The 27,652-nt window shown below is 38.8% G+C and overlaps 2 protein-coding genes across 5 annotated transcripts in view; one reads left to right on the top strand and one right to left on the bottom strand.

Moving 5' to 3' along the window:
• The window catches only part of LOC105077203 (sex comb on midleg-like protein 1), a 32,349-nt gene extending 22,130 nt beyond the window's left edge, over positions 1–10,219 (top strand). Inside the window, exons 2-3 of one of the 2 annotated variants that reach the window (XM_074368397.1) lie at positions 251–358; positions 5,910–10,219. In XM_074368397.1, coding sequence (XP_074224498.1) covers positions 6,044–6,856 — 813 coding nt within the window. In that variant the 5' untranslated portion in view covers positions 251–358; positions 5,910–6,043 and the 3' untranslated portion in view covers positions 6,857–10,219. Of the gene's footprint in view, positions 1–250; positions 359–3,682 lie in introns of both variants that reach the window. The other variant, XM_074368396.1, reaches the window with a different exon arrangement.
• The window catches only part of ECHDC1 (ethylmalonyl-CoA decarboxylase 1), a 48,833-nt gene extending 36,180 nt beyond the window's left edge, over positions 1–12,653 (bottom strand). Inside the window, exon 1 of one of the 3 annotated variants that reach the window (XM_010965526.3) lies at positions 12,419–12,653. Coding sequence is in view for 1 of the 3 variants with exons in the window: in XM_010965525.3 (XP_010963827.1) it covers positions 2,335–2,431 (97 nt within the window). In the remaining 2 variants the exon portion in view is untranslated. Of the gene's footprint in view, positions 1–2,334; positions 2,686–2,756; positions 2,872–12,418 lie in introns of those variants that run through there. The other 2 variants (XM_010965527.3, XM_010965525.3) reach the window with 2 other exon arrangements.
• Between the last annotated feature and the right edge of the window lie 14,999 nt (positions 12,654–27,652).

Genomic DNA, 27,652 nt, shown 5'->3' with positions numbered 1-27,652 from the left:
CTTCAAATAAATACATACATTTTGTAAAACTAATTGTCAATTTATTAAAATATTTAAAACTTGAGACACTATTTCAGGTAACTGAATAGCTGCCTAGAATCACAAGCCTTTTGAACAGAAAAGAACATACTCTATATAGACTATCTGATTTAATCAAAATATATTTATGAGATGGTTACAAAATTCAGCAATACTATTATTCAAATATTACTTCTATAAAAGATTGTTTTTTTACTTATTTTGAAATTAGGTTATATTACAGTTGGCCAGAATGAAAATAAATGCAGACTTGAAGAATGAAGAAAGCTAACCGAACACAAACTTCTGAAAAAGTTAGACCAAGATAATGGATACACAGGTATTTACTTTTATTGCTGTTGTTCTTTAAACTCTTCTTATGCTTTTTTCACTAAATGCATGTATAGTACATCTCTCATTAAACTTTTTTTTAATTGCAGGATATCACCACAAATTTCGGTCGGGTGGGGAGGTGGGAGGTTCTCTGCCTTTACCAGTAATCCCTTCCAACCTTCTAAATTGCCAATTTCAAAACTAGTTTCCCAAGGAGTACTCTACTTCTTTATATAGAAGATATTTAATAAAGAACATAATTATTGCCATTGGTGACCACATAGGTGTCTGGAGCTTCTGTCAGGTCTGACAGCTAAGCAAGTGTCCTTACTAAAGGTAATGATACTTCTTAAAAATTGGTCTGCCATAAAGAATTAGAGAGGAATTCTCTCCTCTCCCTCAGCTTATGTGGAACCTGGGGCGGCCTTGGCCTTGGGATGTGTCCCGTTTGAAGAAGGTCAAAGAGAGCAGGGCTCAGGGTTCCTAAGGCCTGCGTCTAGTCTAGGGAAAACAAGCTGCACTTATCAGATCAGCTCACAAAACTGGGAGGCCTACAAAGAGAGTCAGAGCCAAAAGCAATGTGTCCAAGCTTGCTTTTGCCTACAGTATGCTCTGAGTGTGTTCTGTCCCCACGGATAAGTCATATATAGAAGAGAGAGGAGCTCAATGGAAAATTCTGTTGTGGCAGAGTTCTTTCCCACATCGACTATGACTTCAGTATAAAAGAAATGTGCCAGAGAAACTTGATAATGACTTAGACGGCTATTTAAAAAAACTAAATTTACCTGTGTTTTCTGCTTAGGGAAAAGAACAAAGAGTTAAACTAGAAAAGAAGAAGGGGTAAGGCTTATAAAATCACTGGCATTTCAAATTATTATTGAGAGAGATCAGAATCAATAAACAACATATCTGCTTTCATTGTAAGGAGTCTGTCGGTTCTGTCTTCACACATTTCCCTTCCTTTCAATATCCAAAACAAGGAAATTAGTAGAGATATCATCAGATCTATATCTCCTCATACTTAAATCATTATAAATTTATCTATTTTTGTAATTAATATTTTGCCTTATTAGACATCCTTGATATGCTGATTTTTCCACGGAAACCTTATAATAATAACTTCATATTTCCTTTTCTATATCAATTTCATTTTTTTTCTTTTCCCCCTCACTCCTGGCCCCACTTCACTGACTCTCTTTTCACCTCATATTCCTTTGTTTGTGCCACAAAATTGTCCCAGAGAAACTCAAGGGCACTGCTTAAGCCTACTAAGTTTGCTGACTTCAAGTTTAGGAATCTAATTCTTGAAATCTGATAATAGCCTATTATGTATACTTTCACCTCAATTCTAAATTCAGAGATTAAATTAGACAGTAGTTCAGTGCTTAGCGATGACAAGATTTAAGTCACTCTGAAACTACAATATTATCTGAAAGTACAAGTGAACGAACAAGGCTGGAGATTCAGGGATTTTTAAGCTTGTAGTTAAGCAATCGGCATTTTGGATTTGTTCCTGAGTCACAGACAATAAAAAAGTTCCTGGGCATTTACAATTTTATAAATTTTCTCCAGAGCAAAACAATAATATGGTTAAAACCTGTCCTGCAGGATGCCTTGCTGTCCAGCCACAAGCAGCTTCAGCCCAGCTGCACAAGTTCACAACGATGCCAGGGGAAAATGAGTAGAGGTGTCAAGGTTTCACTTTCTCCATTTTTTTTAAGTTCTTCAAAGGTGATCAAATAGTTCCCTTCCCTGCACGAGGACTAAGCTAGCTGTTCTCTTAGAAGCCATAAGCTGTTTTACCGGATGCTGGAAATAAATGCTAAATCCAGAAAATTAACACAAACGCATACTTAGGAAGACAATAATTAGCTTAACACCGATAGCAAACAACAAAAAATCAGAACTATTCTTTTAGACTGTCAGTATATGACCTGTTTTTCATATTTTAATTTGGTATTAGGTTGTCATTAATTGACCTACTGTTCAAGTTTCGTTTCGTGCCACACACACCCCCCTCTTCCTGCCAGCAGAAATGAACTTCTTTCAGGTTTTCAAATCCTTCAGGTTTTCTCTTCATTCCAGGACTTTACACACGAGATCACCCACCCACGATGCTCTTCTCTTCCTCGGAGTAGCTCCAAGACATTGCCCTTTATACTCTAGACTTTACAAAATGCTCACTGTCTGTTCTCACATTTCTATCCTTTATTAACCCTTACTCACACTTTCCTGTAATTACTTCTTTAATCAATCTGCCCACTAGATTTAGCTGCAAGAGGGCATCTGCAGCACCCAGAACATTACTTGACAAATAACATTTGCCAATAATAATTAAGGCCATACGAGGCTTAAGAATCTATCCACAAACTCAACCTACTCTGTTAATTATTCCCACTACTCACTCTGTTTCAATTCAATTCCTGTTTGCAAGCTGGTCTCTTACTGGAATGGTGACCACTGTCTGTGCCCTGACCAATTTATATCTGCTCACCCTGCAGGTCAGGCCAATAAAATACCAGAAAGGATCAGCCGTTTTATTACCATGCTCCACCCCAACCCACCCACCAGGAGATTTCACAATTATATCTTCCTGGAATCTTATTTTTCTCAAGAGAGTACTGGGTCTTCACAGAAGGAATCTTCTCTTATTCCTGCCCACATCCTGTTTATCTCTAGACCTCCAGCACCTACAGCAAGAGGTGGTAAACAGTAGACTCTCAGATGTGGAAGTGAAGAAAGAAGTGGGGAACTGATGTAGATTTTTTCCTGTTAGGGAAGGAAAAAGCTTTCCTCTACCTTTCTGTGTTCTCCTGGCAGGTCAAAGAATTAAATTGGTCTAAGTCAGATTAACAGTTGGAAATAAGTTTAAGTACATATTTATGGAGGCCTCATAAGGAAAACGAGACCCAAGGACAACTTAGGCAATTGTTTGTTAAGCAAACGCTTCCCTTGCCATGCAGACATTGGGTCACAGAGGAGACTTTGGTCTCTGGGTCATGCTGAGAACGCCTCACCACACTTAGCCCAGATTCTTGTAGGTATCTCCGTTGATAGTGCTCTCCCGGACCAGGCCCTTTATCTAAATTTTCTCAGGCAGGTAACGTAAATTTTCTCAGGGAGAGGGTAAAAAGAAAGTCGTCCTGAAGTGGGGAGGGTCTAGCTCAGTGGTAGAGTGCAGCATGCAGGAGGTCCTGGGTTCAATCACCAGTCCCTCCATTTAAAAAAAAATTAAAAATAAATAAATAAGATTGCTTACTATGTCTGTGAGCCTTTCTGTTTTGTAGATGCATTCATTAGTGTTCTCTTTTTTCTTTTCTTTTTTTTTTAGATTCCACATATGAGTGATATCATACGGTATTTTTCTTTCTCTTTCTGGCTTACTTCACTTAGAATGATGATCTCTAGGTCCATCCATGTTGCTACAAATGGCATTATTTTATTCTTTTTCATCACTGAGTAGTATTCCACTATATATATATATGTATATATACATGTATATATGTGTGTGTGTGTGTGTGTGTGTGTATATATATATATATATGTATATATATATATATATACACCACAACTTCTTTATCCAGTCATCTGTCAATGAACATTTAGGTTGCAATTTTATGGTTACCAGGGGAAAGGAAGTGAGAAGGGATAAATTTGGGAGTTTGAGATATGCAAATATTAACCACTATATATAAAAATAGATAAAAAACAAATTTCTTCTGTCTAGCACAGTGAACTATGTTCAATATCTTGTAATAACCTTTAATGAAAAAGAATAAGAAAACAAGTATATGTATATATATGCATGACTGGGACATTATGCTGTATACCAGAAATTGACACATTATAATTGACTATACTTCAATAACAAACAAATAAATAAACAAACTTAATTACCTACCCCCCCAAAGAAAAACAAAGGAGGAAAAAAAAAAAAAGGAAGCTTTTCTGAATCTTCTGTTTCTTATAAATAATCAGACTAAAATAATCCTCATGCCAAAGAGACACATTTTGGGGTAGCAAATGTTGCTCCCCCACTCTCAAGATCCTTAAAGTCTTTTTTCAACATGAATGTAATTTAAGTAATCTGTGATTTTAATCCCCTACATCTGTAACCCTTATATGTATGTGTAGCATAAAAAGAATTATTGAGGCTCAGAAAAATTCTAGAATGAAAGAACACACACCAAAAATGAATTGGTCATTTCTGTTGTTGTTCAAACTTGCCCATGTGAAACAAATGATGTAAATTTTATTCAGGCAAGATAATTTAATACAGGTAGTGAGAAGAACAATTATAGAGTTCCCAGGGAACATTACCTACTGCTCAAAAAAATTTCTAGACCCAAAATGGAGTTGCTCCTGCCAGGGGTGCCACATCAGCAAACCAAAACTTAGATAAGCTCCATTAGATAACTTTCTGTATAAAGGTTTTGTCCCTTCTGTGAGTACTCGGGGTTTGGCCAAACTCCATTGGTTTCAGTTTTGGTTTTGTTTTGGGGGAGGAGGTAATTAGGTTTATTCATTTATTTATTATTTAATGGAGGTACTGGGGATTGAACCCAGGACCTTGTGCATGCTAAGCACTCACTCTACCGCTGAGCTGTACCCTCCCACCTCCTTCACTCCCCCCAGCTCCTCCCAGCTCCTTTGGAATCCAGCTGTTCCTATTGGAACTGCACTAGCACTTGTCCCAACTCCTTTGAAATCGAGCTATTCTTCTTGCATGTGTGCTGGTATTTGACTTGCAGACTGTTCAGAAATGTTTTTCCTTTGCTCAAAGAAAAAAGACCTCAGAGAAATAAGATCCTAGTAATCTAAATGTTGGAGCCCCACCTCCCCCTTCAGGGACCCTGAACAGTGTTAAACTTAAAAACTGCGTCCCTCCTCAAGCTCATTTCAAGCAAACAATTAAAGAACGACAGAATGTCTCCTGAGGTCTCTCTTTCCAGCCGTTTTCTTGGTCTCAGGCCCTGCCTCCAGTGCCACCTTCCTCCTTCCCTTCTCCAAGACGGGTACGAACATGTTTCTCATAGAGCGAGCCTCTGCCATGGGTTCTGCCTCTGAACCTATTCTTTTTTAGGCCCTTGGGAGATACCTACCCTTGTCTCTTTAGTTTCCTCTGCCTCTATTCATTTATTAAGCCAAGACCTCTTAGAAGTGCTAGAATTTCTTTCTTCCGGTGCGAGGACTCGAGCAGCCCTAACGGTTTTACCGGTCGCCGCTCCGGGAGGCAGGCCACCGCTAGCCGGTTCCCGCGCCCTCCGGAGGTCGGTGTGGCAGGCTCTGGCGCCGGAAAAGGAATAAAAGGTTTACCAGTCCTAGGTGACCAAGAGCTTTCACAGATAAACCCTCCAGCAAGTTTATAACTAATTAGGCCCAACTCAGAGGAAGCGGAGCTGCTCCTGTTGCATAAAAAAAGATGTCAAGCGGCTCCAGTGAAATTAATGTGATAAGAACACAAATCTCTGCTTATGATGATGATAACACTGTTCTTTACGCATATGAACCAAATACGGCATTTTTCAATAATCAGGAAAATATTGTGTCTGACACAGCCTACAACGAAGAGCAACAAAAAACAGTTCTGGATGTCCTTACTCACTGCCAGGTCATCTATGATGCTATTCAAAACCTGGATAAGAAGTTTGATGTTATTCATGGAAAGGTTACAAAAATCCACCGTTTTCGTATGAAGTCATTGTGGCAAACTCGTAAGCCACTTGGATACGCATATAAAAATTATAATTACCTGCTTTCTAAAAAGGTCAGATCCCAGAAACTGCGGAAAAAGGAACCTCCCGCTACATTCTCCTACCCTGAAAGTTATAGCCCAACTACACCAGTAGGAAGGCGGGACATTGATTCCTATAGCAACCTCGGAGGCAGGTCTTTTCACTCGGACCAGTCCCTGGATCAGGAGCCAGAGTCCCACGACCAGGAGCAGGAGCTGGGCCTCTGCCAGAGCCCGCCACTTTCCCCAGACGCCTACCAGCCGTGCTACACGCCCGATGAGCCCACGCAGGGCTCCTCTGTGCCCGGCAGCCCGGGGGCCCGCAGTACCAGCAGTCTCTACTCCTTGGCCCTACCCACCTCGGCCATGGCCCGGCGCGAGACCAGTCCGGGACACAACCTGGAGATGACGGCCTACCCACCTCTCATGGAAAACAGGAGCCTTGGTCAGACCACCTCATCTCTTGGCATGCCGGGCGGCTTCGCTCCCCCTTCACCAGTTGGAAATGACCCGGGTATCCTAAAACAGACCTTCTCTGATGACCCTTCAACCTGGTCCGTGGATGAAGTGATCCTGTTTTTGAAACATGTAGATCCTCAGACACTCACCCCCCTCGCTGACCTCTTTAGGCAACATGACATTGATGGGAAGGCTCTGCTGCTTCTCAAGAGCGACATGATGATGAAGTGTATGGGGCTTAAGCTGGGGGCAACCGTGAAACTGTGCCACTACATTGAAAGGCTTAAAGAGAAAAAGAAATTTGTCAATTGAAAAAATGCTTGTAGGTTAGATTGAACTTAATTCTGGGGAGACCAATGCTGTCTTTTTTTCTGCCCTTAGACGTTTTGTTCTGGAGAAGGTTCCTCTAAAATATGTTTTATACCCAGAAGTGCAGAACCACATTACAGTCCTGTCTGCTTCCTGAGAAGCCATTTAACATGTTAGGATGAGCAGTGTCACACTGGTGGTCTTTCTATCTTTGCATTATTTTCATTGCATAGTTGACAGATATATTTCATGCAGGAAACAGAGAAATACTTTGTTTTTGGCTAATGTTTATATGTAAAACCAAAACTGCTCAATCCCAGGGGAAAGTATCAGGGACTGACAGGTTCTCTAATGAAACCCATGAGAAGTTTTCTTTAGCAGAGAATTTAAAGATGTAGATAGCTCTTTCTCACATATTTTATGTCTGTTACTGCAATGTTCTGCTCACGTTCTAACAGTTTTTGGAATGGGAATAGCCATATAAAGTATCTTCCTTTCTGTTATTATTTCTCCCTATGTTGTATCTGTTCCTATTCAAAGAAAAATAAAAGCAATCCTACAAGCTTTCAAGAAGTGTTATTATCAGTTTTTTTAATTATAAGGTAGATAAAATAGTCACTTTATGCAGAAGATATTAAACTACTGGGGTGGTTTGGCTAGAGTGATTATATTCTTTTTAATCAAATACCTATTATTTTAAAGCTTCCATATTTTGCCTAAGTTTGGACATTTAACTAGGCATTCATTGCTCACATCTCTCCATGAAGATGCCTATGTCCAAATTTTTAAAAGAAAGAATTTTTAACAGACTTTATTGTCTGTTTATTCCTCATGGATACATTAAGTAGGCCATTTCTTATCCAGCCTGGATATGTGACATTCCTCACAGCTTGTTTATCAGTTCAACCCATGGCTTATTCTCTTGAGCCTTCAGATGGGGGCCTACACAGGAGCCTAAAGTAAATATTTAATAATTCTAGAATTTGACAGTAAACAAGCCTTCAAAGCAATAGACCCATTCTCTGTAATATCCTATTTTACCTGTGAGAAAACCCAGGAATGGAAGTGTGTCCAGAAACTCTGAGCAAGAATTAACAGTTATCCCTCCACACCCCACTGATCCTGACCCCTACACACTACTGACATCCTCTCCTACCCAGAGCAAATCTTTCTGTAAAGTTTTCTGTTTTCTACTTTGTTAAAATATGCAGATAATCTGTTTCTCTGTTCCCCTTCTCAAACCTCTTCACAGGAAGACAGCATCCATCCACCTATTAAAACGTTTGGTCCTAAGGGGATATAAAGTCTCCAAAGAAAGTGTAATTTGCTCAAACTCAGGTTCACTATTTAGGGCACCTGATCTCAAAGACAATGGAATGCATCCTTCGATACGCAGAAATTTCTAAAAAAGGCAAAATGACCCTGAAAAGACGGCTCTAAAAGGATCCTTACAGCATGCAACTAAACAGGTAGCCTTAACTTAGTCCATCTGCCAGAAATACAATTTGGATCCAATTATTTTTGAGTTTTGTACCAGGCTATCAGCATCTCTGTGTCTGTCTGTATGTTATATGCACGTATGTATGTTCTACATATGTGTTATTTTTCTCCCTCCAAGTGGTATTGTCAAAATTAACTTATAAAAAGAACTCTATTGAATTGGCCTAAAGAAAATTAAGCAACTTATATAAATTAAATTACAGGAAATATAAAAGAAACTCATCCAAAGGCTTTCAAGATCACGTGATCTGGGAAAACATTTGGAATTAAAGCTAATCTAAATTTGTTAGTTTAATTGAAACAGGCATGTCTTTAGAGTTACTAGCATTAAATATAATACTTTTATTTTACTTGGGTTTTATTAGTCAAATAAGTTCATGTTACCTCTGCTGCAAATTTGTCAGAAAGAAAAATTTGCTTGAGATTGATGGCTGACTTTGTCTAATGTTTCATGAAGTTTCTGTGAATAATCTAAACATAAATGTTGGAAACAAAAAATTTAGACAGATGAAAATGGGATAAGAGTTTTCAGGTGAACAATTATGTCTTATGATATATGTGCTTAAAAAAATAGCATACCCAAGTCTTTTGGGGTAATTTAAAACTTTAGAGTTTTTGCTAAGATAAATTAAATGACAGAATTCCACTGAATATTTGGATCATTTCCCAAACATGATAAACTACTAAGACATTAATTACCAAATATAGGTCTATCTACTTTTGGCTTTATATTGTTGAGAGACCGAAGACAAACCTTGGTCTTCTAGTAACCATGTCTTGTGTCATACTGAAAGACTGTACTATTTAAAAGGGCATATTTCTTTTGGAAACTAGACAATATATTTATAAATTTGCTAGTCTAAAATTGCTTACCTCTTAGTTTACACTAGAAATCAAGGATTCTAAGGGCTGTGTATTCTCGTTAATATATGTGATTAAAGCTATTAGAAATGATAAGGGAAACATCTCCATATTCAAAGAAAGTAGTTTCGTCCTAAAGCAAAATAGCTGCCAGATAAGAAGGAAAGGATAGGATAAAATCTGAATGTAAAAAGAAAGTTATAGAAGGATTTATGAAACAGGAATCTTTTCAAAGAAGTTTTATATGATAAACTGGATGATTAAATACAGTTGCTATAAGGATTTTAAAATAAGCTTTAGTATCAATAGTGTACTCATGTAAAACTAGAACTTAATTTTCCTTCATCTGCTCTAAGGACAAAGTTTGCTTGGGCGACTGGTCTGCTCCTGATAAGAGACTGTGAAAGGTTACCTTTGTGTGTTTTATCAAAACTGTTTCTCTGCTTTATGTTAAAAGCTGAGTCTTTTTTACTAAGAGGAATTAAGAGGGGTTTTTTTCTCCAGCTATGTGAACTTCTCTATTTGTCTTTTGAAATCTTATCATTTTGACTAAATAGATATGTTTCATAATCTCCTGTAATCCTATTTGTTGAAATGCCCAAAACCTTTTGATACTTTTGACACACTTCCCCCAAATCAAACTCTAAATAAAGCCTTTCTGACCTGATAATAACTTGGGGAATCTCCTGAGGGCCCCTGAGGCTTCTCAAAGGACTTGTTCTCTCTTCTTATAAAAAGAGAGATATTAAGCTAATTACGTTTATTTGATATGTCAAATTATATGGGAAGCATTGTGAAATAAATGACGATAGACTTTCTTAGGTTATGTTGTATATGTGAATGTTACTAAAATAAATGTTTGAGATTGTATGAAAATTTCTACATTTCTAATGTGTCCTTATAATGTTATCAGTCATGATTTTAAAAATGTAGTAACAGAAATGACCAAATTGACTTATCAATTGATAACTTTCTTTTTACAATAAACCTCCATCAGATCTTTAATTATTATTATTTTTAAATCTTTTGTCATTTACAGACAGTTATGTTTTTACTCTGGCACTTTGTAAATATGTTTTACCTTCAAAGAAATTCATGGAAAAGATTCTGACAAATACTCTAGAATGCAGCTAAAGAAGGCTCCAGCTGACATCTGGTCCTGTACAAATACAGGAAACCTCCAAATTAAATTGACTAGGAAGAGAAGCAGCTGACATCTGAGAGAGACAGCTTTCCCAAGATGGCGTGATCAGGCCTGCTTACCCTTTTTTCTCATTGTTGCTTTCTGTCTCTCTCTTTCATAGAAAAATAATGCCCATGTCTGCATTTCCCAAACCCCTGCAAAAGGGGGAAAACTCTTCTTCTGATATGGCCTTTCAGAAACAGGCTCATCATGATCCCATGACAAATTAATCCTTTCACTTGCTTTTTTTTTTTTTCAAGAGTTAGGAGGTTCAGAATTCACTGAAGTCTTTCATTTGGACTATAAACTGTCTCTGGAATCTTACCTAAATTCATGGTCTTTGAATGTGCAGCCTTACAGGCTACATGTACTATTGGATAACACATTTGGATTTCATTCTAAACAGTTCTTTTGGGATGACAATACTATTTTACTGTGTCTTTGAAGTTTTGCTGTTTAGCTCAAGGGCTATTTTTACAGTCTTCCCAACATGCTCAGTTAGTTCTTTCAGTTTGAGAGTGCTGTTTCTGTATTCACTGTTGTTTTCTCTTCAACACAAAATGGAAGCCTCCCATTAATCCACTTTACTAAACCTGCTTGGCCACCTTGAGTGGGAACTTCTGGGAGGCAAAATGAATCCACGTTTGTCTCCACAGGGAGAGCCTTTTTCCCTTGGCTTCGAGTAATGCCAATGAAAACATGATTAGAAAACCAGAAACTCAATTGCATAGAACTTGGGGGCAGGAGCACTGATTGCAACAAGTCTCAGCTGACTCTCCAGGATTTGTTCAGTTGGCTAACCTCAGGCTTAAGGTCCTAATTTAGAACCATCATACAATTTAGAATTATTACATTACCTTTAATTCTGTTTTGTATAACTATTCTAAGTTCTGCATTTTGTTGGGTGTGAAGCCTTTGTAAAAATGATGTATCTAACAAGATGATGCTGGCTCAACACTTCAGAATGATCAAAATCGTCTCCAATGCATGTGACCTTAAGATACACTTTAAATGGTAAGTGCCTGAGATTTCTCCCTCCTACCCCTCCTTGTTACTTGAATGTGACCCCAATAGGTTTCCAATCTGTGCACTTTCCCTCCAAAATGGGACATAACACCCAGGAAAGGTCATTCCCAGCACGACGAGACAAAGGCCACTGAAACTGTAAAACCTGACTCTTGATCAGCAATGCTTTCAGAGAAAGATCCTGATCAAAAGCAGAAAATGTGAAGCCAAATAAAGGAAACCTCATTTAAAATAGAACTGGGAGGTCAGGAGGAGGGACCCTCACACACTACCACAGGAAGCATCGGTTACTCCATGTCAGTTACAGGCCCTAACAGGAAAGATTTCTTGTTTGCCCAGCAACTTAACCAATGAGAAACCATCACCACCTGAACTATCACTTTCCACCAATGGACTTTCTTCAAAACAACCCCTACTAACTTCTTCTTCCTTTTTCCTCTATTATATAATGGTCTTCTCCTTTGTTGGACTTACCTATGGCTTTTGCTATGCTCGCCTATCTAGAATTGCAAATTCCTCTGCTTTTCCCACATAAGCCCACTTTGCTGGTAAAATGACTGGCCGTTTTGAATTTAAGGTGGACAATTCTTTACCCTAAAAGCTTCCTGCCTCCCACCCCATTTTACAGTTTTCCAAAAGGAGATTTCCCACTTCATGACAGCCTGAAAATAAATTTGTATCATCTAAATTATTTTCCTTAGTCATTTTTAACACTACGGGCACAAGGCCTGGAAAGTATGCATAACTTAAATTCGTGCATTGAAATCATGCCTCTCTGTTCTTTTGAAAATGTTACTGTCAGCTACTTGTCTGCTTTCACAGGAAAGCTGGACTCCTCTTTTCCTACCACCCTTCCTCGCTGGTGAAGGCCTCCGCGCCCGCCCTGCACCGCGTCCCCACGCCCAGCAGAGGGCAGTGGGCCTGCGCGCGGCGCGGGGCCTCCGCGGGTCGCCGTTTGGAATACGTGTGGAGAAGCACTTAGATGCGCTACTTACCGACACGCTTGGGTTCTCTCCCAGATTATACTCCAAGAGCAGCTCCTACGGTCACTCTGTCCCGGAGGCCGCAGTGGCGCCGACTTCCCCTTCCGCTCCCCCGGATCCTCTTCCGCTTCCCGCCCTGGCCGCCCAGCTGCCCTCTGCTGTCGGGTGTGCCCCTTTCCCCCTTCCGCGTCCACTTTCTCTCCTCGGCGCCCTTATTTCGCCGCCAGGCAGGCACCCCCGGCCCAGAAACCCCGCCCCGCCGTCTAGCATCCTCTCTCTCCAGACGGCGGCCCTCCAGTCCTGAGCGAGCCCGCAGGGCCGGCTCCTATTGCAGGATTCTTCCGGTTTCTGTTCTGCCACGCAGGGACAGGGCTGGTACCCGGAAGCCCTGAAATCCTGCTTATTTTCGTCTCCCATGGAAACGTGGAAATAGTGGAGGAGAATGAAGCCCGTTTAGGAAAATTTCAAAAGGGGAAAGGACAGAAGGTTACTTGATTGGCAGCAGGCAGCCTGTTTCCGTGCTGAGTTCCCTCAGGGCTTACCTTTGGGGACTGCTGCAATGTCATGGCTTGATGGTTGCAACATCCTTGGTTTACTGATATGGCAGGCAATATTTTTCATCCACTTATTTAATTACTATTTAATATGAAATGAGTGACTTAAGCCATTAGACTCTGTTGAGTAAGATATTCACTTGATTAAATAGTGATTTAGGAGAGCGAGTGAGAGTAACTGGCTGTTTTAATTGTGCCATAAACTTGTATATGAACATGTGGTTCTGCACAAGCTCTGGTTATGGAGTGGGATACGATACTACAGCCTTCCGAGGCTGGCAGCTGCGGCAGCTTGTGTGGGTCCCCGAGAGTACCTTTCTTAAAGTATGTCATTCAGGGATGAGTCTATCAGGCCTTTTCTCCGAGTATTTGGTTACTTGCCAGTTCTCAGAGACTTAGCAACAGATTTGGGAAATAAAATGTGTTAAGCTATATATACACATATACATGTATTATAAAATTATATACATAATGAAATGAGGTCCAAAGCACTCAGGAGTTTGGAGGAAGGGGGAAAAGTTTGGCAACTAGTGAAGATTCATGAAAGGTAGCACAAAAGATGACAGTCATGCATTTCAGTACTGTGACTGTAAGATGCCAATAGATAAAACAGCGTTTCTCTTCTCCCACAGAAGTGCCTCTTCATCCACAGCTGTGGGCATTCAGTTGGAGATGGAAATCTGCACTGATATGTTCAGCAGTGTTAGGCAGTGGGCTTAAATGACAAATTCTATTAGTGTTTACTTGAATCTCATATTAAAATTCCCTCATATTCCCTCATGTACTCTCCCCCGCCCCCAACACACACACACACACACACACACACACACACACACACACACACACGTGTACATTTGTCATTAGCCCTGATCAATTGGAATCTACTCTGAGGCTAAACCGTGAAAAAAATTTATTCAGTGTCCTGAGAGGACAGGAAGGCAGGAGCGGGGAGGGCTGAGACCAAGATATCTCATACTTGCTTCCCATATCCTGCAAAAGGAGGAAAACTTTTCTATCCCAAGACGTAGACTTTCTCACTTTTTCCTTTCCAGTAGTGTTCTGGTTGCTCATCTGTATGGATAGCATGTCAGTGTGCATTCACATACAACTTAGTGTAAAAATAGCTTTTACTATTAAAGTTAATGCACTGTAATATTAGCATGTCAGGGCCTAGTCCACCTTTAACTGCTGACTCAATCAATGAATATTGGACAACCATTTCTTTAATCATTTGAGTTTTCATAAAATATATATTCAGTTATTCTTCCCCTTCTTCACTCACTGTCAAACTGCTTTTCCTTCTTTTACTCCATATCATGTTCTGCAGTCAACGTTTCTGTAAGTACTCTTCGAGAGAGATTGACTCAAAATACCTTTCAATCTTGAGGCACATAAAATTTTCTTTTCTATATCATACTTAATGATTTTTTTTCGGATTTTTCTAACAATTCCAAAAGACTTTTTGGACCTTAAAGAGTATTTTGACCCAACTTTATATCTGGTTAGGTCACTATTCATCCCTTCCTAAAGAGCTGAATGTCCAAGGAAAACCCAATTATAAAAATGGATATTTTTATTAAATACCAAAGGCAACACGTGACTGTACTTCTGTCCCTTTGTGATTTTCTGCACTCCTCTGTCTCTTCTGTGCCTTTCCCTACTCCCTCTCTCTCTTTCTGACACTTTCTCACTTTCTCACTAGTAAGAGATTTTCCCTGGTAGCCTCCCATCTATTTCTAAAAGAAGGTGTAATTCTCTGTTGGCATTAGAAAAACATAATTTTTTTCTGTTTAGGAATATAACGTTCCTGTGCAAATAAGAAAATTTTAAAAAAACAACAAACCTTCCCTATTCCTGTCCTACAGAGATAACTTCTAATATTTGAGTATATTTTAAAAATATAAACTGACATATTCTATCTATAGCAACATCTAAATCTGATGTCCTGATAGGTATCATTCATCCCTAAGAAAGAAGCTCTGCCATTTGCTAACATGTGGATGGACCTTGGGGGCATTATCCTAAGTAAATAATTCAGACAGAGAAAGATAAATGCTGTATGATATCACTTATTTGTGGAATCTAAAAAAGCCAAACTCACAGAAATCAAGACTAGAAAGGTGGTTACTAGGGGATGGGGGATGGAAAAAATAGGGAGATGTTGGTCTAAAGGTACAAAATTTCAGTTACATAGGATAAATAAATCCTGAAGACCTAATGTACAGCGTGATGACTGTAGTTAATAATTCTGTAGTATATACTTGAGTAGATTGTAAGTGTTCTCACCACACACACAAAAGTTAACTGTGAGGTGATGGATATGTTAATTAGCTCCGTTGTGGAGTCATTTCACAACATATATGTATACCAAAGCATCACATTGTATACCTTAAATGTATGCAATTTTATTTGTCAGTGATATCTCCATGACGCTGGGGTTAAAAAAGAGGGTGGGATAATAATGTCTTCAACTTTTACAGTTGAATTTGTGTTTCTCTAAATCTATTTCTCCCTTCAATTTTGTTAAATTTTTCTTCCTGTATTTTGTTGCTCTAATTTTAGGTGAATATGTGATACAAATGTTTTATCTTCCTAAAGATAATACCATTTTTAAAAGTTCTTCTTTGTCTCTTGTAACATCATTTAAAAGTCCCATTTGCCTTATATTAGCATAGGCGTTCCAGCTTTCTTATTGTTACTGTTTCCATGATATATCTTTTCCATCTTTTTACCTTCAACCTATTTCTATCTATAAATCTAAAGTTTGTCCACTCTAGACAGCATATAGTTGGTTCTTGTTTTTTTAATCCAATGTGACAATCTCTGCCTTTTTATTGGATTGTTTAATTCATTCAGATTTAATGTTATTATTGATATAGTTGATTTACATCTGCCATTTTACCTTTTATTTTCTGTCTCATGTCTTTTTTTCCTTTATTTTCCCTTCACTTATTAGTTTTGCATTAATGAATGTTTTCTCCTGTTATGTTTTTATTCCTTTTACATTTTTTCATTATTTGGGGGTTATTTTCTTAGTGTTTGTCCTGGGGTTTGCCATATACATCTTACCTGATCAGAGTCTACTTCAGATTTATACTAATTTAATTCCAGTAACATAAAGAAATGTTACTCCTAAATAGTTCTTTTTTGTGCCTTTTGGGGCCAATATTAGTATACATATTGCTTCTATAAATGTTACAAACCCAATACATTGTTATAAGTGTTAATTTATATAATGTATGTCTTTTAAAGAAGCTGAGAGAAGAAAAGAGAGCAAATATATATATATATAGCATTTATTATATTAACCTTCTTACTTATCATTACGGTTCTCTTCATTTCTGTAGATTTGAGTTACCATCTAGTGTCGTATCCTTACTCCAATACAGCTTTGCTCCCACCAATCTCCTCTCCCAGCATATGTATTACATTTCACCTGTTATAGGCCTACCAATGCACTTATGTACACATTGCTTTGTGTAATTGCTTTTTAAATCAACTGAGAGAAGACAGAAGTAATACACATTCAATATTTTATAATTACATAATTATCTTTATTCATATCTTTTCTTTTTTTCATTTGGTTTCCAATTACTATCTGAGGTCACTTGCTTTCAGCCTGATGAAGTTCTCTTGGTATTTCTTGTTAGTTGGGTTCACTTACTATGAATTTTTTTCAGTTTTTGTTTATCTGATATTGTCTTTATTTTAGCTTCATTGTGCTGTTTTCACGCTTTTCCTCTTTAGATAAAGATATCTCTAGACAAAAATATCTTTGAACATCTGACTGTCATGTTTCTTGGTGGCTCTCTTCGCGTTTTTCCTACGTGTAGTTTGTTGAGCCTCTTGGATGTGTAGATTAATGTTTTTCATCAAATATGGTAAATTTTCATTATTTCTTTGAATAAGTTTTTGCTGTTTTGATTGGTTTTTGTTTTTGTTTTTGTTTTGCTTCTTTCTCTCCTTTCTCTACTCTGGTAACCCTGTTACATGAATTTTGGTGAACTTAATGATGTTATACATTTCTCTGAGGTGCTGTTCATTTTTTCTTCATTCTTTTTCTCCTTTCTGTTTTTTGGTTTGTATAATCTCTATCTACCTTTTTTTATATTTGCTGATTCATTCTTCTGTCAGTTCTAATTCTGTGGTTGAACTCTGTAGTGATTTTTTGTTGTTGTTGTTATTGTATTTTCAACTTTAGAATTTCCATTTGTTTCTTTTTTATAATTTCTCCTTTTTGATATTCTCTCTTTGTTGAGACATTATCAATCATTATACTTTCCTTTAATTCTTAAAGCATACTTCCTTTGGATTCATTGAAGATATCTGTGATAGCTGCTTTGAAGTCTTTACTATGGTCAACACCTGGGGTCCCTCAAATAAAGTTTCTATTGCCTGTTTTTTTCTTTTTTTCTAACTTTTTTTTATTGAGTTATAGTCATTTTACAATGTTGTGTCAAATTCCAGTGTAGAGCACAGTTTTTCAGTTATATGAACATACATATATTCATTGTCACATCTTTTTTCGCTGTGAGCTACTGTAAGATCTTGTATATATTTCCCTGTGCTATACAGTATAATCTTGTTTATCTATTCTACAGTTTTGAAATCCCAGTCTGTCCCTTCCCACCCCCGGCCCCCTTGGCAACCACAAGTTTGTATTCTATGTCTATGAGTCTGTTTCTGTTTTGTATTTATGTTTTGTTCATTTGTTTTTTTCTTTTTTTTTTTTTTTTTTTTAGATTTCACATATAAGCGATCTCATATGGTATTTTTCTTTCTCTTTCTGGCTTACTTCACTTAGAATGACATTCTCCAGGAATATCCATGTTGCTGCAAATGGGGTTATGTTGTCAGTTTTTATGGCTGAATAGTATTCCATTGTATAAATATACCACTTCTTCTTTATCCAGTCATCCATTGATGGACATTTAGTCTGTTTCTATGTCTTGGCTATTGTAAATAGTGCTGCTGTGAACATTGGGGTGCAGGTGTCATTTTGAAGTAGGGTTCCTTCTGGATATATGTCCAGGAGCAGGATTCCTGGATCATATGGTAAGTCTATTCCTAGTCTTTTGAGGATTGTCCATATTGTTTTCCACAGTGGCTGCATGCCTTTTTTTTTTTTTTTTAACTGTTTATGCCTCACACTTTCCAATTCTTTGCATATCTCATTTTTTTTAACTTTGCATTATAGATAAGACATTGTAGCAAATCTGGATGTGATGATCCCCACCATTTGTTGCTTATTATTGTTTGCCTGTTTATTTGTTTAGCTACTAGTGGTGCTATTTTAGTTTGAAGCCTCTGGTGTCACACCTGAGAGGGTAATTTCTTCTGCAAACAGTCACCTGGAATTAATGCAGGAAAAACTGATGTGGGGCATGAGGAGGGCCATGCCTCAGGCTTCGGCTGAGCCCCTGGGATGTGACCTGCCAAGTGTGGGTCCTTGGCTTCACACAGGGAAGAATTCAAGAGCGAGCCACAGTTGAGTAAAGGTAGATTTGTTCAGAGAGATACATTGAAAGGCAAGAGAAAGGCCATGAGGTGTGGAGGTTGGGTGCTCAGATTAAAAGTAGGTACACATTTGATAGACAGAGTGTGGGCCATCTCTGAAGAGGGAGAGAGAGAGAGGGCAGTGGCCACGAGGCACCGTGTTGTGTTTTTATGGGCTCAGTGGCTTCATACGCTAATAAGTGGAAGGGCCAGTCTAACTAGCCCGGGGAAGGGGCTGGAATTCCTAGGAAGTTGGCCATTTCCCCCTCTGACCTTTTGTGGCTAGCCTTGGAATTGTCATGGCATCTGTGGGCATGTTACTCACCATGTTAATATATTACAATGGGCGTATAATGAAGCTCAAGATCTGCTAGAAGTCAAATCTCCCACCATTTTGAACCTCAAGGCCTATTGGGGGTTGAATCTTTCACCATTTTGATGTTAATTGATGTCATTCCTTGAATGACTGTGCCCTGCCCCGTTTCTATCTCAGAATGATGGTGGTTTTAGCAAGGCTCTCTTTGACTGTCTCTTTCCTTGATCATACCCAAATGTTAGACTCTTTTCATTGCTGGCTGATCTGCTCTATTGTTTTACAGTGCCCTTGGGCATAAACTCCTCCACAATTTAACCCAATTAAATTTGGGTCTCATTTTAGGGGTAGTTTCTGAAGTCAGCATATGAAGATTTCTCTGATCCCAGGAGTGATTTTCTTAGGTATCCTTTCCCCTGTTTCTCTCTGGCAAACTTGCTGGCCAACCTTCTGCCTTGTTACTCTCACCCACGACTAACACCTCCATTGTTGCTAAGATCGCCTTAGGATTGGCCTTTCCCACACTCTGTTTCATAGAAAGTCTATTCATTTGGTAGAGCTTCAGAACTCTGTGCTAAAGACTTACCTTTCCCCCTGAGAAGAAATCTCTGAGCCATGGAACTGGGAGTAGGGTTGTCTCTATGTATGGTACCCTTCCTTTAGAAGGAGGGTCCTGGGTGTAGACTGTAGCCTCTGTTCCTCTCAGTTTGCCTCTCCCACAGTGAAAACTTCATCTCCAAATGAGCTAGGGTGAGAGAAGGCACGATCCCAGTCTTCTCAGCCTACCACACTTGTGGTATGAGGGAAGTCTCGGTGAAAACAGGGAGACTTTGACCTCTCACATCACCTGGAACTTGGCCTCTGTAAAACGTAGCTGGGGTATTTAATAAGAACTGGCATCCTGTCTTTTGCATAGCACTTAAGAGGAAGGAAGCCAAGTTCTTGGTTGTACCTGCCTGGAATGAAGTTTCTTTCATGCTAGGCTGGAACAAGGTAGGACAGCAACAGGGTGTGATTCAGATGGCTCAGATTCTCACTGTTTTTCCTGAAATTTAGTAGATTTTATTAAGCAAATGTTACTTTATTTATCATATGCACTTATGCCAATTTCCAAATACATAAATGCTTGTGTGTTTTTTTTTAATAATTTTTACCAGTTATGCTTATTTGGCTGGGGAACGGGTCCATGGAACTGCCCATGCTGTGGTTCCAGAAGTGACTCCCGAAATGGGTTACTTTTGAGAGAGCAGCTTTAATTAAGGTGAGAATAAACAATACAAATAATTAAAAACTCAAAGAATGGTAATGAAGTGGAAACAAAGACTATCCACTATTCTTGTAGATGTTTTGATGCAAGGTAGGGTAGTTATAAAATCATGGACAAGATATACAAGGATGGAGAGATTGTTTTTTAAATAAAGGCAATCTCTTAATAGTCAATGGATTTTAGTGTTGAAAGTAGGTAAGAAAGTAACAAGGCTTGACAAGGAGAAGAGATAGCTTTCCTCCCAAGTAAACAAGTATAGAAGAATTAATTGGGGAGAACACTGAATGTTTTTTGATTAGGAGGAAGGTATGGCAATGTGTCTTGAGATGAAAAACAGGAAAAATAAAATAAATTATGAGAGCTGGCTTTGATTTTCCTGCTAAAGCATTGATTCTCAAAAATGTATACACATTAGAAATTCCCAGTGCCTTTTTTTGCCTCCTCTAGAAGCAGACCTTAACCCAAGGGTTCATGTACAAGCAGTTTGTTGAAAGTAGCTGGGAACACAAGTGAGGTGATAACAGAGACTTAAAGGAGGTATACTTAAGCTTGATACCACAGTAGGGAAATGGAGTCTAATTCCTCAAGAAGCTCTGGAAGACAGTGTAAAACACATGAGCAAGAATCGTCCCCTCCAGGGAATGATGAGAGCTGGAGTATATATACTCCTGCTCCAGTGAGTCAGTTTCATGGCATTTCTGGCCTGCTCTCATCTCCAGCAAAGTGAGTTCAGGCAGCCCGATGGTAGCTCTCTGACAAAGAAGGGAAAACTAGGTATTGGAAGCCATCGTGGTATGTGTGGAAATTATGGATAGTGACAGGGCCTCCTACACTGAAGAGCCGTTCAAAGCCAGCCAGCCTGTGCCCTTCTTTTCCCTTCACTCACTACCTTGAATTCTGGTTACTTTTGTATATGGCACAATTGGAATAGGTGCATATAGACATGTCTCCAGAAAGATGCTCCAGTGATTAATAGCCTCAATGTATTGGTTAAATATCACAGACGTTAAATCAGAAAAAGTTTCCATTTGGACTGAACAAGGCCATGGTGAGACTGAGAGACTAGGGAGGGAAAGAAAAATACTCTTTTAAGATCTTCTTGGGAAATATGATTCTGAGTCCACAAGAAATTAATGAAAAGTTGCCTGGAAATAAGGTGAAATATTCCAGATTTTAAATGCAAATCAAAACTACAATGAGGTATCACCTAACACCAGTCAGAATGGCCATCATTCAAAAATCCACAAATGACAAATGCTGGAGAGGCTGTGGAGAAAGGGGAACCCTCCTACCCTGCTGGTGGGAATGCAGTTTGGTGCAGCCACTGTGGAAAACAGTATGGAGATTCCTCAAAAGACTAGGAATAGACTTACCATATGACCCAGGAATCCTGCTCCTGGGCATATATCTGGAAGGAATCCTACTTCAAAAAGACACCTGCACCCCAATGTTCAAAGCAGCACTATTTACAATAGCCAAGACATGGAAACAGCCTAAATGTCCATCAACAGATGACTTGATAAAGGAGAAGTGGTATAGTTATACAATGGAATACTATTCAGCCATAAAAACCGACAACATAACCCCATTTGCAGTAACATGGATGCCCCTAGAGAATGTCACTCCAAGTGAAGTAAGCCAGAAAGAGAAAGGAAAGTACCATATGAGATCGCTCATATGTGTAATCTAAAAAAAATGAAGAAGAAGAAGAACATAAATACAAAACAGAAACAGACTCATAGACATAGAATACAAACTTGTTGTTGCCAAGGGGGCAGGTGGTGGGAAGGGACAGAATGGGATTTCAAAATCTGTAGATACTGACAGGCATATGTAGAACAGATAAACAAGATTATATTGTATAACACAGGGAAATATATACAAGATCTTGTGGTAGCTGACAGTGAAAAAAAATATGACAATGAATATATGTATGTTCACGTATAACTGAAAAATTGTGCTCTACACTGGGATTTGACACAACATTGTAAAATGACTATAACTCAATAAAAATATTAAATAAAATAAAATAAAAAGCTTTTGTTAAAAAATACAGATTCAGAAAATGATGCATCATGTATCAAAATTATTTTGATATTTGACACAAAGATACAATCTGTCTTATTTAGTATTACCCACAATTTTAGTCTGTCTGCTTCACACAGAAGAAATTCAACCAAGAATAAATTCTTCTTTAGTACCAACTACTATTTTACGATTTGCTTATGGGAATAATAACTTTTTGAATTTTAGAATAGGCTCCCACAAAGCATTTGCTCCAATGTGGAAATAGTAGGTTTAATCTTTCAACTCTGAAGGTACATTGGGAAGCAATCTTTAAATTCCAAACTATGGCTGTCAACAGCTTAATAATTTCAGAATTACCAGTTAAGCAATCAGTCACTAAAGTGGAACCTGCATATCATCATGATTTCAGGAGCTTTTATGTCCTAAGAGGCCCTGCTCTGGGCACTGATGATCAAAGACAGATGTGGTTGCAGATGTATAGGAGGAGGAGGCGATGACAAACATTGAACAAATAGTCAAAAATGTGATTTCTGTTGAGAAAGAAGAAACAGAGATGATTTGTTCCTATGTAAACTTTTTAGTTTATTCAAAATGGCTGTAAACAGATGAACGTAAAGATTGGGATGACCAAACACAAGTTTTCCTTTCAACACCTGCCAGAATTCCAAATAAGTAAACTACATACAAAGTTTTAACTTAACGATTTGTAAACATAATGAAAGTAATTTTTTATTGAGCACCTACTGTGTATCCAAGTGGTTAACATGCATTAACTCCAGTTGGTGGCGGTGCCAAAGTGGGTGATTGCTGTTTTCTGTCCAAACGTGAGTTTAAGTCCTCACTTTCCCACCCCAATCAGCTTGCCACCCCTAAGTCTCTGATAAGTAGACATCCTCGTAGCATCAAGATAGGTATGATTAACCTCATTCTGTAAGTGGACAAACTGAGGTCAGTTTGATTAAATAAACTGCCAACAGTCTCATAGCTCATAATTGCACAATATATAATTTGAACCCAAATCTTTCTTTATTGTGCTTCAACAATGACTACGTTTCTCCTTTGTATATCCACTGAGCTATATAAAAGATGTTCACCCTCCATTTGGTTTCTTACACCATTTTTAGAGCTTCCTCCACCCCATTTTTCTTCTTTACTCAGATACATGTCTGACTATAAAGAAGGAAGAGTATTTTAACACTGGCAGCTAACATTTCTGACTCTGTGGCTACATAGCTGGGCTGATGTAGAGGTAGGAAGCGGGTAGAAGGTTCAAAGCTATTGTTCTGTACTGGCTGGCACTTCCTAATGTCATTCAAGCACCAAGAAAAGTCAACTCACACACAAAAATCAAGTCACATCTACCCAAATAATTAAAATAAGGGTGGAATATTTAAGGAAAAGGAAAAAGAAAAACTTTATAAAACTCACTTGAGTTGCTGATAGGAAACTTAACGTGATTGTAGGACCAGAGGAAAACCAAGTGAACACTGAACTAATTACATTTTAACATGAAACTTGTTCTTCCCTGTCATTTTTATCTGTTAAATGATTTTAATTTGAATGAGTCATACCAGTAACTTAAACAGTTTGTAATGGCATTACTATTTACCAAATTCAGTAGGTAAGAGGGGAGAATTTATTTTGAAACTTCAGAAGTTCTAAAAGATGTATTACTTAGTCAGAGTGCCTAGACATGTGTGCTCTCTCCAGAAGTCACAATTTGGGCAGTGTTTGGAGATTTTTCCAGACCGGTTTTCATCACGGTAGAGCTCACTATGTATCCCCCTGTTGTCTTTGGAGGACTTTCTACCCTTCCTTCTTTCCCTTCTTTATGGGGGCAGAAGGAGGGCATTATAGTGGCAGAAGGGACGGAGTTGCCAGTCAGTCTTCTGCTTGCCATGATTTTTAGAACATAGCCCAGTAACTGCAAAAATTAAGTGGAAGAAAGTGAAGCAATACTCAAAGTAGACAAGAATCCTTTAGTCAGCATCAAAAAGCAATGAGCTGAAAATGATCTGTGTGTGTAAAGAAATTGCACAACATTAAGTATTCCTAGGGGATCCAAATTCTCTTATGTCAGTAATATATCTGAAATGCTAATCTGGGGGGTTCTTATGCACAGTTTGTATAAGGGAAAAAGAACTTCCAGTTGTTGTCTAAATGTTAAGTACAGGCATACCTCTGAGATGAAAAACTGTTGCCTGCCACATCAGTAAACACAGGATGCTACTGCCATCTGGCCACTACAGCTGCCTCCGAGATGAGCCCTGAGGGAACTCAGGATGGAGATAAACAAGCTGCCCACTGCCAAGCCCTCAGCCACTGCACCACCCACAATGGTGTACCCACAAGGGACTCAGGATGGGAAAGAGCAGGATACTGGCCCTAGACAGCTAAGGTGTATTTCGAAGGAATGATTTCAGTGAGCCCAGACCCTTGCATCTTCCCCTGTGCTAAATTCCTTAACTTGAGATATCTGGTTTCCTTTAATTAGCAGTAATCTTTTGATGTTCTGACTACCTGGTCTTTGTTGCAAAAACTCTTGTCTTTCGGGGCCCCTTCTTTACCTCTTGAGAGGGACACTCAGAGCTATTCTGAGAGGCTGCCTCCTGGACTCGAAGTCCTTAGACAGTCTGCCAAATAAAACACAATTCTCAACTTTTAGGTCATGCATTCTTATTCAGTCAACACCTTGCTTTATTGATCTTCATTTTGTTGCACTTCAAAAATACTATCTTTTTTACAAATTGAAAGGTTGTGGCATCCCTGTGTCAAGCAAGTTTATTGGTGACATTTTTCCAACAGCATTTGCTCACTTGGTGTCTCTGTGTCACATGTTAGTAATTCTTACAACATCTCAAACTTTTTCATTATTATTCTATTTTTATGGTGATCTGTAATAAGGGATCTTATCTAGTGTACAGCTACACTGGATCCACTTAGAAAAGGGGAGAGGAGGCAATTGAAGGGCTGTCAAAAATAAATTATTTAATATTGTATTTTATCATTTAAGTTGCAATTTTTAAACACTGTCCACTACATATTTATCATAATATAACTCAAGCAGACAAACATGCACAGATTTAAAGAACATTTCAAAGTAAAGTAATAACTGCTGGCTCTGTAAGCAGCTCCTTGCAGGAAACCACTCTCAGTAGGAAACCCCTTTTGCTTTGTCACTTTAGCAAAAACTACATAGTAACTAAGTTTTAAATCAGGCGCCCCCACGCTCTACCCATCTCTGGCCCTAGACACCTTTCAAGTCTTCTGATTACACAGTAACTTGCTAACCTGTTTCCATAAATCAAAGAAGTAGAAGCAGAGAATAAGTAATTAACAGCTGACTAGACCTCTTCCCTAGCTTCTCCTTCAGTAACCTTGCGAGCAAATTGTGTGAACAAGATAGCATCTAAAGAAAAAGCAGAGTCAGCGAGCCTGCACAACAAGCCTGCATGCAGTGGGGGATGGCGATGACTCTGATCCCCTATCTCAATGATAAACTGAGACTACGTCTCTTTTTCCCTTTAAAACTTTCATGGCTGAGTAGAATCTTCCGAGATGGTTTTTGGGGGAAGCTGGGTCCACTGTCTCCCCAGATTGCTGGTATTCTGATTAAAAGCAACTTTTTTTTTCTACCAACATTGGCCTCTCTCTTAGGTGTTGTTTTTCATGCAGTGAGCAGTTGTGACACAGGAAAATGGAGCCCGAGTGAATGGCCACGTCCCAGGTCCCAGGCAAGTCTCTGGGGCCTGCCCCATCAAGTGAAGGTCTTGGCTTCCTGCAGGAAAGAATTCAGGAGCAAGCCACAGTGGAGTAAAAGTAGACTTATTCAGAGAGATACATACGCCATAGACCCTGAGTATAGGCCATCTCAGAAAGCCAGAGGCCACGGGATGTGGGGTTGGGTATTTAGTTTAAAGTAAAAGTAGATATGCACTCTATAGACAGAATGCAGTCCATCTTACTCAGAAGGGAGAGCAGCCACGAGGTGTGGGGGCGGTTGAAGCAAAAGTAGATTTACACACTCCCTAGACAGTATGGGCTGTCTCCAAAGGCGAGGGAGAGTAGCCGCAAGGTGTCAGGTTGTTAGCTTTTATGGGCTCAGTAACTTCATATGCTAACAGGTGGGATGATTATTACTACTTTGGGGGAAGAGGTGGGGATTCCCAGGAACTGGGCCACTACTTAATTTTTGGAAGCACCATGGTGCCTGTAGGAGTGCCACTTACCATGCTAATATATTACAGTGAGTGTATAATGAAGCTGGAGGTCTACTAGAAGTCAAATCTCCCACCATCTTGGGCCTCAAGGTCTACTGGGAGTTGAATCTTTCACTAACTTGGTGTTAATTACTATGTCATTCCTTTAATGACTGTGCCCTGCCTCCTGCCTACCTATCTAGTCAGATCTTAGTTTTGTAACAGCTCTGCTTTGACGTCCAAAGTAATCAAATGACTTTCGAATACCTAGAGTATGGTAGGTGATGGCAATTTAGGTTTTTAGCATATGTATACACATATCACAGGGGAAAGGTTTAAAAGATGAGTATCTTATAGATGAGGGCAAGTAGTTAAGTTACAGGATAAATTCAAATGACAGCAGAATCAAAGATGTTGGGGTCTTTGCCATCCTTTTCACCTTCAAGACTTTCCCACTAAGTGGTTGTGGGGATCAAATAAAATCATGTCTGTTAAAAATACCTTGTGAACTGGAGTTTCCTTCCAGGTGTTACAAGGCCTGAGAGATAAAGGGAGGCCAGGCCCCATACTGTCCTTCAGAATGGGTGTCCTTTGTGTTCTAGGATTTGGACTTGTTTGAATAGTTTAACCTCTTTGTTCCTGAATCTGAGTGGGTGCAGCATATTTCTGCTCCTTGGACCATGAATAGCTCTGGAAAGAGAGGAGGAAGGATGTGATGTGTGTGGGTGAGTGATAGTAGAAGGGTAGAGTAGAAAAGAGGGAGGAGGAATAAGATTTTACTTTTAAATGGTGACTTAACATTTCTCCTCAACCCATGATGCAGTGGGATGGTCCCTTCTCTGAGTTCATGCAGCATTTTGTCCATGCCTTTCTTCAAGTCCACGTAGTATCCTAACGTATGTTTCTCCCATCAGATCTCGGTATCTTGAGGGTTCAATAAATATTTCTCACATAAATTAAGAGGCTGTTTCAAATTCAATAGTTTTAGGACTAAACTTTGATACCCAGGGCCAAAATGAATAGCAGAATATAATGCACAGCTAATTACTTCAAAAACTCTGATTAAACATTTTATTCTCTTTAGAAACGGCACTATGTTAGATACAAGCCACAACATGATTTATTTGTATAGTCCTTGGCCTTGAGGAACTACAAAGGTAGAAAAGGAAACTGATTTATAATGACAAATTATACCAAGATAGAAAATTATGGAAAACTTAAAATTGGAGGTGTCGTGTGAACTGAGTCTTGAAAAATTAGTAGTATTTTACTGGGCTAAAGCATGGAGGGAAAGGCTTTTTTGATAGGGAACAGCATTTACGAAGATACAGAAGTATGCAACAGTATAGTTCGTGCACAGAACTGGAAACAAAGCTCTATAGCTAAAGT

The sequence above is a fragment of the Camelus bactrianus genome, chromosome 8, assembly GCF_048773025.1.
Source record: "Camelus bactrianus isolate YW-2024 breed Bactrian camel chromosome 8, ASM4877302v1, whole genome shotgun sequence".
Classification (NCBI taxonomy): domain Eukaryota; kingdom Metazoa; phylum Chordata; class Mammalia; order Artiodactyla; family Camelidae; genus Camelus; species Camelus bactrianus.
The sequence above is the reverse complement of the archived record's forward strand: the minus strand, read 5'-3'. Positions and strand labels throughout refer to the sequence as shown.